Consider the following 13,707-nt stretch of genomic DNA (forward strand, 5'->3'; position numbering starts at 1 on the left):
CCTTTCCCCGCGGAAGAGGACAGGCGAAGCACCGCCACAGCACCGCCACCGCACCGCACACACCGCCCCTGTCGGCGGCGAGAGACGGAGCTCCTGTGCCGCCATCTCCGCGTGTGTTCGGCTTCCTTTTGCGGTGAGTGTGTGGGTGGAAGTCACAGAGCAGAGCTCTGCAGAGCTCGGAAGGGAAGAGGGAGGTACCTGGTGCTAGAGCTGGGTGAGGCTATCAATCCGCTGCTACCTCGCAGTTATTCGCTGCACTGAGGGGGTTGCGGGCCGCATAACGGCCTCCCATCAGAGGCGAGCGGGCAGTATCTGAACCAGTCGGGCTTTATCGTGGCTCCCCGTTTGCTTCGCGTTAGGAAGAAATAAGCCGTTCCTGGAGAGGTGGTAAAGAGTGAAGTGGGTCGATTTGCAGGGAAGTGGGCCCTTGATAGTAATGCTGGGAGGGTGTCCCTAGGCCCGGTAAAGTCAGTAGCTGGGCAGGCTTTTAGAAGCTGGATTTAGTTTCATGCTCGCTAGGTGTCTGCTTGTGGTTAGTTACGGGCTCATTTGGAAGGGAGGCGGCAGTTAAGTCAAAACTGGACAAAATTAGTATTTCAGACTTGCTTTTTAAGGGAAACTACATCGTTAGATGTTAGGGCTTTGTCTCTGGAGTTGACTGGTAATGCGTTAAACAGAAGAAACACTATAGTCAGTCTGTGCCCCGCTGCTTGCTGATAAAAACGCCAGAATTGGTTCTCCTGCCTAACACTTGAGAATAAAGCCCTTCCTCGTCTCCAGCCTGAGCTTTTTAGCTTTGGCTGCATTAGTGCTTGGTTGGCTACTCATGAGGGAAACTATATACTTGTAACGTGTATGTGCAGAACTTAACACCCATCCAAAATTCATTTAGCACTAAAGATTAGTCACCGACTTTTTTTTTCCCCCAGCCACTGACTGTATTTTCTTCAAAGCATTTAACACCAAATGTGTATTTCTTTGCATATACCTCATGGTACTTCAGCAACTTGTTACTGTGCACTCTAATGTAGTTTTGCACGGTTTTAGAGTGGCATTCTAAATGGGATTTTAAAGAAAAGACAATTCTTTTTCAGATTGCTATCTCTGTCAGTCAAGGTGAAACTTTCTTGGCTGTTTACAGTGGTTATCGCTTTGGTATACAGAGAGGACAATGTCCAACGTACCAGTGGCTGTGGTGACCGGGTCCAACAAAGGGATCGGATTTGCAATTGTGCAGGCTTTATGCAAGCAGTTCCCAGGGGATGTCTACCTGACAGCCAGAGACCCCGGCCGTGGCCAGGAAGCAGTGGCAAAGCTCCAAAAAGAAGGGCTGCATCCACTCTTCCATCAACTGGATATTGATGATCTACAGAGCATCAGAGCGCTTCGTGATTTCCTGAAGGAGAAATACGGAGGGCTGAACGTTCTGGTTAACAATGCAGGGATCGCTTTCAAAGGTAGGAAGAGGACTCTGGCATAGCCCTACATGCTACAAAGCCACGAGGAGAACAATAGTAGATGCATCAAGGATTTTACAAAGCTACTTAACACAGCACTTCTGTGCCAATGGCATACTGCTTTTGTGGCCTGGCAGGCTGCTGACTTTCTTAAGCATGATGATAGAGCAGTGTGAAATGGCTCTTCTAGCATCCATTGAGGTGACTGCATGCAAAGATGTTTTCTGGAGTACTGTATGTGCATCACAAAGTGTGAAAATTCCTAATTACACAGTGCGCATCAGCAGAGCTGGGTTATTTGCCTCAGTGCCCATGGGAGTCCATTATCTGTGCAAGAGCTTTCTCTCTTCTGCAAGTGTAATACTTTGTTCTGTGCATTAACTGTTCAAGGGTTACAGTTCAAAAGAAAGCACTTTTGTCCCTGGGCAGATTTAACCCTTTCATCTTCTAGAAGACAGTAAGGGTGGGAAAGTGAGGAAAACACAGCAGTTGTAAGGTAGAAAACTGTTAGGTGTTTATAAAAAACTGAGGATCATTTTAGCTCCAAATAAATTACAAGCATGAGTCCTAGTTAATTTCTCTACTAGTACCAACTTCTTTCCATTTGGTTTGGGGGAATTTTTATTTGTTTTCTTTATTTGTTTTAATTTTTTTCCTGATCCTCAGTTAGGACTTGTAATTAACTGTTAGCTCAAGCATGATGCACACAGCATGAGTTATGGAGGCCTGTTCTTTGTATGCATCAAACCTCTACCTGCTACTGCATATAGATGAGGGGATTGAGTCCATCATCAGTAAGTTTGCAGATGACACCAAGCTAGGAGCAGGTGTCAATCTGTTGGAGGGTAGGAGAGCCCTGTAGAGGAATCTGGACAGGCTGCATAGGTGGGTAGAGGCCAATGGGATGAGTTTTAACAAGGCCAGCTGGAGGGTTCTACACTTCAGCCACAACAACCCTAAGCAGCACTACAGGCTGGAGACAGCCATGCAGAAAGGGACCTGGGGGTACTGGTAGGTAGTAGGCTGAACATGAGCCAGCAGTGTGCCCAGGTGGCTGAGAGAGCCAGTGGCATCCTTAGAGCTGCTATTCAGGTTTTTCTTTCTGTTTGAGAGTATCTATTTTGAAAGATCAAACATACAGACTCACTTCTTGCCCCCTCCCTACTTTTTTTTTCCTTTCTGGAAACATCTGAGTCATCTTGCATGAATAACAGGACAAATGATAAGGTACAAATGACATGTCTGACAGTGAGCACACTGTCCTAACTTGCTAGACAAATCATAGACTTGTCAAACATGTCCTTTCTAAGGTAGTTCAGTATTAGAATCAGAGAACCAGGGTTGGAAGGGACCACAAGGATCATCTAGTTCCAACCCCTCTGCCATGGGCAGGGACACCCTACCCTAGAGCAGGCTGGCTAGAGCCCCATCCAGCCTGGCCTTAAACACCTCCAGGGACAGGGCCTCAACCACCTCCACCCATTCCAGGCTCTTACCACTCTCATGCTGAACAACTTCCTCTTCACATCCAGCTTGAACCTGCCCGCCTTCTGCTTCACTTCATTGTCTCTGGTTCTGCCACTCCCTGATAGCCTGAAAAGCCCCTCCCCAGCTCCACTTTCCCACCATACCTGCCATTTTCCCACCCCACGCTGCATTTTCCCCCTTTTATCCCCCAAACCCAGCACACCTGGGTGCTATTGGAGTCTCCTCCCACCCCAGGTGTGACCTCTTTGCCCTCCCCACCCACTCACTCCTCTTTATAACAGGGCCCGGGAGGGGCAGCAGACCTAAGCTTGCCCATCTGGGCAGAGGGATCCTCCTCCCATCGTCACTGGTGAGTGCCTCTGGTGTGCACTGGGTGAATGGTGAAGGGATTCTAAAGGCCGGGGGGCCTGGTGGCCCCCCGGTTAGCTAGGCCAGGGACTCAATGACTGCTCCAAACGCTTGCGCTGCGCGGCACAAAGCTCTCTGCAGGTTTGCCAGCGCTGGGATTCTCCCATCGCTGAAGCACCTGGAAAACAGGGGATCTCTTGGGCACTTTGCTTCTTTGTGAAAGTAACATTGTACCTTTCCCTCCCCATTGGTTTTCTTCCCTCCTCAGTCATTCCTGGTGAGCAGAAGTTTTAGTAGAAAAGTTTATCTGCTTGGCCTTATTAATTTCAGTGGCCAACTTCACAGCACTGTGAAGGATTGTTCAGGTGTTTGGAACTTTCAGTTACTTTTTTGAATCCTGTGTTGGTCACTGATGTCAAGAGCTGGAGGTGAAATTGTAGGAAATCAATCTCTTAGGAAAAGCCTGGAACACAAACCCTTTGAGGAGAGGCTGAGGGAGCTGGGAGTGTTTAGCCTGGAGAAGAGGAGGCTCAGATGAGACTTCATTGTTGTCTACAACTACCTGAAGGGAGGTTGTAGCCAGGTGGGGGTTGGTCTCCTCTCCTCCACAACCAGCAACAGAACAAGGGAACACAGTCTCAAGTTGTGCTGGGGGAGGTCTAGGATGGATGTTAGGAGGAAGTTCTTCACAGAGAGAGTGATTTGTCATTGGAATGAGCTGCCCAGGGAGGTGGTAGAGTCACTGTGCCTGGAGGTGTTCAAGAAAGGACTGGATGAGGCACTTAGTGCCATGGTCTAGTTGACTGGATAGGGCTGGGGGACAGGTTTGACTGGATGATCTTGGAGGTCTCTTCCAACCTGGTAGATTTTATGATTCTGTGGAGCTTCTCTGTTCTGGAGTTCAGTCACTGTGTGTTTTGTATGGTAATTTCCAGGAAGATTGCTTGTGTTCAGGATCAGCTTAATAGGAGGCAACTCAGTTGTCTGAGCTTCAGTGTGGGCTCAAGATGGAGAGGTGCTGAAATTTTGCAGCAACAGTGTTGTGGTTTAACCCATCAGGCAACTGTATACCACTGCTCACTCCCCCTTGGTGGCATGGGGGAGAGAGTAGGAAAAAAAGGTAAAACTCATGGGCTGAAGCAGTTTAATAGGACAGAAAATGAAATGAAAATAACAACAAGTACGAAAATGTACAAAACAAGTGATGCACAATATGGTTGTTCACCACCCCGTAACTCAGCATGACATCATAATAGTGTGAAATATTTCTTTGGCCATTTTGAGTCTGCTGTCCTGGCTGTCCCCTCTCATCTTCTTTTGCACCCCCAGCTTTCTCACTGTATAAGCTGAAAACTCCTTGACACCATGCAGTGCTTACACTTAAAAAATGAGTGTGTTACCAATATTGTCTTCATCCCATATCTAAAACTCAGCACTATACCAGTTACTAGGAAGAAAATTAACTGTCCTACCTGAAACCAAGACAAAAAGCTAAAGGACTCTGTGTGTCTGTCTCTCCATGTTTATCATTTATAAAGCCTGCAGAAGCTCACAACAGTTTTTCTTCTATTCATAACTGGGGGGTTTGCTCACCTTATTAGTGATAGTGAGTTTGAGCAAGACTGGGCTGTAACTAGATCAGCTCAAATGTAGTGTTTCTCCTCATGCTGACTTTGCAGCAGCTGTAGCTGCAATCAAAATGGATACCCCAACAGGTGAAATAAAAGCTCCTTAGAGTGCTGTAGCAAGATTTGCAAGAGGTCTTAGAATTATTCCCATGGAGCCACTGAACAGATAAATAGTTAAAATACAGTGGCCAGTAGAGCTCTTGTTACTTTCTTTGCTACATCATGGGCTTTTTCTTTTTTTTTTAACTTAGAAGTTGCTTCCAGATGCTTAGCCTGGATTCCTTCTAGCTAACAGCTTAGCTATGAGTCAGCAGAATGTCATACAATTAAGAAATGTGAATGGGAAGCCAATTACAGCTGTTATTCTTCAAGTTTCTAAGATAGCACAGAGGCTAAACGGTTTAATACCTGTGTGACAACTTGCTATAATGCTTATCCCATATTTTGGCTTTAGTTTTTTCTTCTGAGATTGATGTTTCTACCCAGGCTTGCTTCTTGCCTCGACAGATTTCTGCTACTATCACAGAATTTATGCTTTCCTTTCTTTAGTGTAGTACTGATGTCATTGCTTTATATCAAATGTCAAGGTAAACCTGATCTTTATCGTTCTGGTTTTGTGCTACACTACAGTTAGTCCATCAAAGTCCTTAGTCCAGCAAAAACTGTTCATGTATGAAAAGATTGTGTCCATGGGTTGCCTTCTGGATGAGTTTCTTGTGAGAACAGTTACTCCAGTAATGACTGTTAAATCAGTGAGTGTGTATCTTTCAGGTATAATAAGTAATACAGCTTGTTAGACAAGAGAGTGGCTTTTAAAGTATGGGGGAAGCTTCCCCCTTGCAATGTGGTTAGGGAAGAAGGATTTTGGAGTTGTCTAGGTGTTTTATTTCTTCTGCCCTGTTGTAACTCCAGGTCGTGGTCTGGCTTCATATTTCAGATTTAAATGCAGGGAAGTGATTTGCAAAACCTGATGGTGTCAGTGCCTATTGCTTGAGAGCATGAGTCAACCACTAAAACTGTCTTTTGCAATAAAAACACAAGTGCCTTAAATGCTAACTGACCTGTTACTGCTTCTCCTGAGTTTACACAGGTGTGAGCTATGGAGACAAGTGGAGACTTGCTTAATCTGTGTAGGTGGCCTTCATAACTGCAGAGGGTAGAGCCTGTGGCAGAAGTGAAGGGTGCCTAACACATGGCTTCTAGATGAGCCAGATTATCAGCTGATGGCACATCCTAACTTGCTTTTGGTGGTGGCAAGCTGTCAACTCTGTCTGATGAAATCATACCCTTACAGTGCAGTTCCATGGTCTGCTTATGCTTACCTAAATCAGATCACTTTCATCTGTAGTACTTCCCACTCTCTTCCTTGTGCTAGCACAGATATGTCAGTTCAAGGGGTGATTTTTGACACAAGTATTTATCAGGTTTGAGGCTGGTTTGCTTTGGGTTTTTGGTGGGTGTTTTCTTGTTTTCTTTATTTTTTTTCTGGGCTTATGTTTGGTTTGTTGGTTTTGTGGTTTTTTTTAAGACTGCACCAAATCTTACCTCTGCATTCTTTATAGAAGATTTTACAGTGTTAAACTTCAGCACTGGTCTGATTTTAAGCCCCAGATAAGAACGCAGGTGTCAGGATATAAAAGCAATTGTCTGCTTTGTTGTAGATGTACTAAGGTGATGATTTACATTTTGCATCTTCTCTTCTGATTTCCTGTGCCTCCTATGTCAGGATAGTGGCAAAGTGCTGTACCATGCATTTAAGAAGAGAGGACACCTCAAAGTTTACTTTGTGCAGGCTCTGAGCTCTGGGTGTGAGTAGGTAGTTACAGGGCCAAGTCAGTGGGCAGGTTAGGCAGCATACCCTGCAACAGCAGTTTTTCCTTGTCTCTTACTTGTAAGAAGCAGAAGGACAAATGGCCTGTGAACTGGCAAATGACTCTAAAGTGTAATACAACTGGCTGTTCTGGAGCAAAGCTAAAATTTTCAGCTAAGAAGTGGAAGCATATATAGTGTATTGTAAATTTTGCAGAGCTGTATGTTTATATACCCATTGCTTTGTTATATTAAAAAGAAGAGAAATAAAATAAGCTTTAGGGTTTGAGTAGTTTGTAACTTCCTTCGAACAGTAGTGCAATTCTCATTATTTTTTTCTTTTTTATCTTTTTCTCTGTGCCTTCGCTACTGCCTCTTATGACAAGTTCATGACACGGCTCCATTTGCAGTCCAAGCAGAGGTTACACTGAAAACAAACTTCTTTGCAACCAGGAATATTTGCACAGAATTGTTGCCTCTTATAAAGCCTTATGGTAAGTGTAACATAAGTAGAGAAATAGTTTTATATGATTTCTGGTCCTCATTAAATGGGAAAATCCCACTCAGTCTCAGAAACACACTGACATATAGCAAGAGGAGTGCATGTTGCTGTGCTGTAGGTAAGAGAACAAATTGCATTTCATGCCCCCTAAAATGTCTCTGTGTATTTACATCTGCTTTCAAACTGCTGACAGTTTTAATGGATTGAAGTGGAATTGGAATCATAGAATGGTTTAGGTTGGAAGGGACATCAAAGATCATCTAGTTCCAGCCCCCTGCCATAGGGAGGGACACCTCCCACTAGAATAGGTTGATCAAGGCCTCGTCCAACCTGGCCTTGGAACACTTCCAGGAAGGCAGCATCTGCAACCTCTTCCAGGGTCTCACCACCCTCACTGTAAAGAACACTTTCCTAAGATCTACTTTGAATCTCCCCTCTTCAGGTTTAAACCCATTACCCCTTGTCCTGTCATTACAAGACCTTATTAGTAGTCCCTCCCCAGCCTTCATGTAGGCCTCCTTCAGAGACTGGAAGGTCTCCTCAAAGCCTTCTTTTCTCCAGGCTGAAAAGCCCCAACCCTTGTAGCCTGTCCTCACAGCAGAGGTGCTCCAGTCCTCTCATCTTCATAGCCCTCCTCTGGACTTGCTCTAACAGTTCCATGTCCTTCTTGTGTTGAGGGCTCCAGAACCTTGTGACCATCAGGTCACATGTTGCATTCCCTTGGATAGGAGTGTCTATCTGGCTCAGAAAGTTATCATGGAGGCACTGCAGTAATGTCCTCAATTGCCTACAGCTCGACATGCTATTTTTCCAGCAGATCTTGTCCCCTAGCAGGACATAAGCCTGCGAACATAAAGCCTCCTCTAGCTCGAGTAGAAAGGCTTCATCAGATGGGCTTCCCTGTATTAGATGCCAACCACAAGGCTTCTTTCCCCTTGTTGCCTTTGTCTCTAATTGTTATCCACAAGTTTTTCACAGTATCATCAGGGTTGGAAGAGACCTCACAGATCATCAAGTCCAACCCTTTACCACAGAGCTCAAGGCTAGACCATGGCACCAAGTGCCACGTCCAATCTTGCCTTGAACAGCTCCAGGGACGGTGACTCCACCTCCCCAGGCAGCCCATTCCAGTGTCCAATGACTCTCTCAGTGAAGAACTTTCTCCTCACCTTGAGCCTAAATTTCCCCTGACGCAGCCTGAGGCTGTGTCCTCTCGTTCTGGTGCTGGCCACCTGAGAGAAGAGAGCAACCTCCTCCTGGCCACAACCACCCTTCAGGTAGTTGTAGACAGCAATAAGGTCACCCCTGAGCCTCCTCTTCTCCAGGCTAAACAATCCCAGCTCCCTCAGCCTCTCCTCATAGAGCTTGTGCTTGAGGTCTCTCACCAGCCTCGTCGCCCTTCTCTGGACACACTCAAGCATCATAATGTCCCTCCTAAACTGACCTGTTCATCCCAGATCCTCCTCAGGGCTGCTCTCCAGACATTTGCTGCCCAGCCTGTATCTGTGCTTGGGATTGCTCTGACCCAGGTGCAGGACTTTACACTTGGTCTTGTTGAATTTCATGAGGGTGGCTTGGGCTCACCTCTCTAGCCTGTCCAGGTCCCTATGGATGGCATACCTGCCCTCTAGCTGTGCCACACAGTTTGGTGTCATCTGCAAACTTGCTGAAGGTGCACTCAATTCCTCTGTCCATGTTGCTGACAAAGATGTTGTGATGGTTTGGGTGTTACCCACATCCCCACTCTCATGAAATCGCCCAGGCTAGACTCAGCCAGATGGAAGTTAAGGAATGAAGTGTTACATTTACAGCTCAGCACAATATACAAGCAGATGTTTACAACATACACAGTTGTATACAGAAATATACAAGTAATACATAAACACAACACCCCTCCCAGAAATCAGAGTCCCCAGGAAGGGCTCCCAACCACCCTTCTAACTTATCCCAGAGTATACCTTATGTGAAAGGTGAGTTTGAGGATCAACTCAAACTGGGGGGATTAGAAAGCAGAAGGACTAGTTACACAGAAGCAGCTCAGGGCACCCTCTGTGACAGACACACACGCATGCACTTTAACTCTCCCACTCTATCTTATCTGTATTTTGTGTTCTTGTTTTTATACACCTTGGCAAGTCTATGAGTGAAGTAGGCATCACTATTTTTCTTTTCATAATCTATAATTTCTCTCATTAAATATTCCAATTTGCCTCAAACTAGCACAGCTGTTAAACAGCACTGGTCCCAGCACTGACCCCTGAGGGATGCCACTTATCACTGGTCTCCAGGTGGACATTGTGCTGTTGATTGTGCCATGATCAGTTATCATGATGCCCTTAAAGACATGAAAATTTGCACATCTTCTGTCAGTGATATGTCTGCATAAATTGTTAACTGCTTTGTAAAGGACTCTTTGACACAACTAGTATATGGACCTGCCTAAAACCAGTGTTTCAGATGAGCTTGCTGCTCTGAACAAACCTCCTCAATAGGCAGTTGGTCTGTCTCTTGTCTACAGCCTCTGATGTATTTGCAAGTGTCTAGTCATATAGTTATAAACAGCTTTTGAAGGTGTTCATTAAGTTACTGTGATTTGGTAATGTTAGCAGTCACTGGAAGAAAACACTTTTTACTGAAAATAGTAAATAGAATGGAACATAGATGAATCAATAATAAAGAGTTGTTAGCAAAATGCAAATAATCTGTACTCTTTTGGATGGCTGTTCTGCACAGAGTGATCATGCTTTCAAAAGCAGGGAACACTGGAAGTGCCCTGGAATGCTACTGACATCTCATAGATTATTTGAAAACGTTATGCTTGAGTCTTAATACTCCACACCAAATATAAGATTGTTTGGGGTATTTTTAAGTACAGTTCTTTTCCGGGTTTTGCATTCATGAAGTATTTTCATGGAAATCTGACTAAGTGCTTGCTGCTATGAATGAAATGCTATCTTTACCAAAATTAAATACTATCTAGGGTTTTTAAAAGTAAAATGAGAGAAAAGTTGGCCTAGTGCCTTCTCTAGGCCTCTAGTGCCTAGAGAAGGAAAGGATAGAGCAAATTAATTTTGGAAGCTGATAGGAAAGAGAATAAACAGTGCCAAGATTGCAGTTTAGTCCTCTTGTTCTAAAAGTGAAGGACAAACATGTTAATGAAGTTATTAAAAGAAAGGATTCACTTCCATGACTTCTAAGATCTAAGTTCCCGTGTTTATTCTCTAGTTCATCCCCTGAATATCTGAACTAGCAAGAAAGAGGGTAAGTGTTAACATAATTACCAGGAACATGAGTGAGTTACTGATTTAGCTGACTCATTCCTCTGTACTAAAGTGCTGGAAGATAAATATCTTACTGCAGTTTTGCATGCTCAAATTTAAGTCTTTGAGTATTCTGTAAACAGCAGATGGTCTCGTTTCATCAAGAACTGGATTACTTTTGTGAAGTTCTGTATTACTCTGACTTTTGAGGTACATTCTCATGGCACCTTATTCAAGCTGTTGCAGAAGTGGGTTTTCACCAGAATTTTAAGAGTAAAGTCTGTCTGCCGTTACTGAGAAACCAACTGAATATGCCTATAGATTGTAGCAGGCTATTTCCTGGAATAATACCTGAAGTTTGATAGACAGCTTTTGCAGGTTCACACCTTTAAATTAGTTTTGTGATGAAATTCTTTAGAAACACCTGTCATTGAGTTTACTGTGATCTTCCAAAAGCTTTGCAAAACAGCCCACAAAGTATTTTACAAGTATTCCTCTACATAATGAATACATAACTGTAGAGCAAGATCACTTTAGTGGCTGGGCTCATGTAATGTGTGTAAAAGTAATCAGTCTTTATTCTCTTTTACCAGGCAGAGTGGTGAATGTCTCCAGTATGGTAAGCAGATCAGCTCTGGGACGCTGCAGCCAAGAACTACAGCAAAAGTTCCGCAGCGACACAATCACTGAGGATGAGTTAGTGGAACTCATGACCAAATTTGTGGAAGATGCAAAAAAAAATGTGCATGAGAAAGAGGGTTGGCCAAACACTGCTTATGGAGTATCTAAAATTGGTGTCACAGTCTTGTCCAGGATTCAAGCCCGGATGCTAAATCGGGAAAGAAAAGGTGACCACATCCTTCTCAATGCTTGCTGTCCTGGGTGGGTGAGAACAGACATGGCAGGTCCTCAAGCCACTAAATCACCAGAAGAAGGGGCTGAGACCCCGGTTTATTTGGCCCTTTTGCCTTCTGATGTTGATAGTCCTCATGGCCAGTTTGTTAGTGACAAAACTGTTCAACCCTGGTAAGCTTATGTATGGAGACATATGCAAGAGCTAATAAGCCTGTGCTCTTCTAGGGCATTTAACTAGAGCCCTTTATCAATTATGGTGGTACATTTCTAGGATTAAGGCAACATTAGGGTACCCTCACCAACAGTCTCCATTAACCTGTTCACAGCACTGACTGCATAGCTCAAAATCCTGTTTGTGGGTGTTCTAGATCAGCAAATGATATATATTAATTTGGTGCCCTAATATAAAGGTGCCTAATCTTGTTTACTTGATTTTGCTTTTAACTGAATCATTGCCAGTCCTTTTCCCACACTCGAGAGGCAAATCTCTGTCATGGGAGTTGGGATGATGAACCAGGTGCCTTATGATTTCTCAGCACAAGAGATCTTTCTAGGGACCACAGTTGCTTCTTAAGGTTGTACAGGACATCTTAAAGGGAGAGGGGATTATGCTGATATCTGTAGTCTGACCAGTGTATAGAGAGCCTGACAAGACCAGGACAGAGTCACTGCTGTATAGAGATTCTTTGACATCAGAGTGTGAAAATAACAGCAACATACAATTAATAGAACTTGTTTGGCTTCATGTGTATCAATAAATGTTTACTGATTTATAGTCATCCAACTGGCTTATTTTACTGCTGAAAATTTGTAGTGTTTGAAAATGCACTTGTGTTTTCTGTAGCTGAGTTCATAGCTGGAATGAGTGATGTTGAAACTGTATACAAAGAACACCAGACTTCCAGTTCACTTATTGCACAGAGAGAATTCCATGCCATGTAGAAACCTGGATCAACTGCTCTCCATGTAGGAGGGAAAATGAACTGTAAATGTTACAATAATATTACAGGACATACAATTAAGACAGTAACTGAAGCAAAAGCACAGCTAGAGAAAGAATTAACATGGCGAACACTGAATTTATTTTCTCATTTAAAATGTTGGTTATTTACTTTCAAATCGTTGATCCTGAGATTGCAGGGATCAGTTTCCGGAATCAAGGCCTGGAGCTGAAGCGCGCCTCTGGCACTTGGGCACAGCAGAGCAGCGTTGCTCAGCGGCCAGGGCCTCTCTTCTGCCGCAGCCAGCTCACGCGTGCTGAGTGCAGCAGCGGCCACTCTCGCCGGAGTGGATGGAGCCAAAGCCCCAGCAGGCTCCTTAAATACCACGTCAAGTGATCCTTGGGTCAGATCGCAGGGGTCGGTCTCACCTGTCCCTGTGGCAGTTGGGCAGAACAGCAGCGCTCAGCGAACGCTGTTTCCTTAAGCGCGCAGCAAGCAGAATAAGCCCTCGGGCCGAGCCGCTACTCGCGAGAGGTGCGGGCGAGGCGCAGGTGGAGCTGCGGAGCAAACAAGCTGTTTGAACGCCTTTCCGAGTGATCGTAGGCTTAGAGCGCAGAGACCAGCGCTGAGAGCTGCTGCCCCCGCAGCAGAGCGGCAGTGCTCGGCCAACGGGACGGGCGTTTTTGTCCTGAACCCGGGTTACCGTGGGTTGTCTCAGCACCAACCGACCTCGCCAAGGCAGTCGCTCTCGCCAGAGAGGTAGGCGAGGCACAGGCAGCGCCCCATCCTCAGGGGGCTACGTAAACACTATTTAAATACCATCGATCAGGGTGGAGGACTTGGAACCTACTGTGCCGTGAGAAATCAACGACCTCTTAGCTGTGGCTAAGATTTGGTGGGCTGAATCCTGTGATTGGAGTGTGGCTAATGATGGCTACAGACTGTTTAGAAGGGACAGGTGAGGAAGGAGGGATGGAAGCATTGCCCACTACCTCAGTAAATGGATAGAGTGTGAAGGACTGTCCCTGAAGAACTGCCATGGACAGGTCCAAACCCGGGACTTGTGCTGTTCAATATCTTTATCGGTGATATTGACAGCAGGTTTGAGTGCACCCTCAGCAACCATGCAGATGATACCAAGCTAAGTGGTACAGTTGACAAGACTTGAAGGATGGGATGCCATCCAGTGAGACCTGGACAGGATGGAGAGGTAGGCTGAGGAGAATCTCGTGATGTTCAATAAAACAGTGCAGGGTTCTGTACCTAGGTCAGGGCAACCCTCAATATCAGCACAGGCTGGGGGATGATAAATTTGAGAGGCATCCTGCAGAAAAGGACTTGGGGGTACTGGTGGATGAGAAGCTGGACATAAACCAGCAATGCACACTTGCATCTGAGAAGGCAAATATCATCCTGGGC

At 45.1% G+C, this 13,707-nt stretch overlaps 1 protein-coding gene across 3 annotated transcripts; it reads left to right on the forward strand.

Moving 5' to 3' along the window:
• Positions 1 to 5: 5 nt before the first annotated feature.
• On the forward strand, positions 6 to 12,126 carry LOC135180176 (carbonyl reductase [NADPH] 1-like). 3 transcript variants are annotated; one of them, XM_064152493.1, is made up of 4 exons: positions 6 to 133; positions 1,142 to 1,457; positions 7,117 to 7,224; positions 11,086 to 12,126. In XM_064152493.1, the coding sequence occupies exons 2-4, from the start codon at positions 1,172 to 1,174 to the stop codon at positions 11,520 to 11,522; spliced, it is 831 nt and encodes a 276-aa protein (XP_064008563.1). In that variant the 5' UTR covers positions 6 to 133; positions 1,142 to 1,171; the 3' UTR covers positions 11,523 to 12,126. The 3 variants fall into 3 exon arrangements, with proteins under 3 accessions (XP_064008563.1, XP_064008564.1, XP_064008562.1); XM_064152494.1 differs by having other exon boundaries at positions 1,164 to 1,457; XM_064152492.1 differs by having other exon boundaries at positions 43 to 133; positions 1,095 to 1,457.
• The last annotated feature ends 1,581 nt before the right edge of the window (positions 12,127 to 13,707 follow it).

This window comes from Pogoniulus pusillus, chromosome 12 (assembly GCF_015220805.1).
Source record: "Pogoniulus pusillus isolate bPogPus1 chromosome 12, bPogPus1.pri, whole genome shotgun sequence".
NCBI lineage: Eukaryota > Metazoa > Chordata > Aves > Piciformes > Lybiidae > Pogoniulus > Pogoniulus pusillus.

What these genes read in the sequence shown, in the direction of transcription:
- LOC135180176 (XM_064152493.1), top strand. Translation starts at nt 1,172, where the DNA reads ATGTCCAACGTACCAGTGGCTGTGGTGACCGGGTCCAACAAAGGGATC. An exon ending in TGCAGGGATCGCTTTCAAAG is followed by an intron (nt 1,458 to 7,116) that starts GTAGGAAGAGGA and finishes TCTTATGACAAG; the next exon opens with TTCATGACACGGCTCCATTT. An exon ending in GCCTCTTATAAAGCCTTATG is followed by an intron (nt 7,225 to 11,085) that starts GTAAGTGTAACA and finishes CTCTTTTACCAG; the next exon opens with GCAGAGTGGTGAATGTCTCC.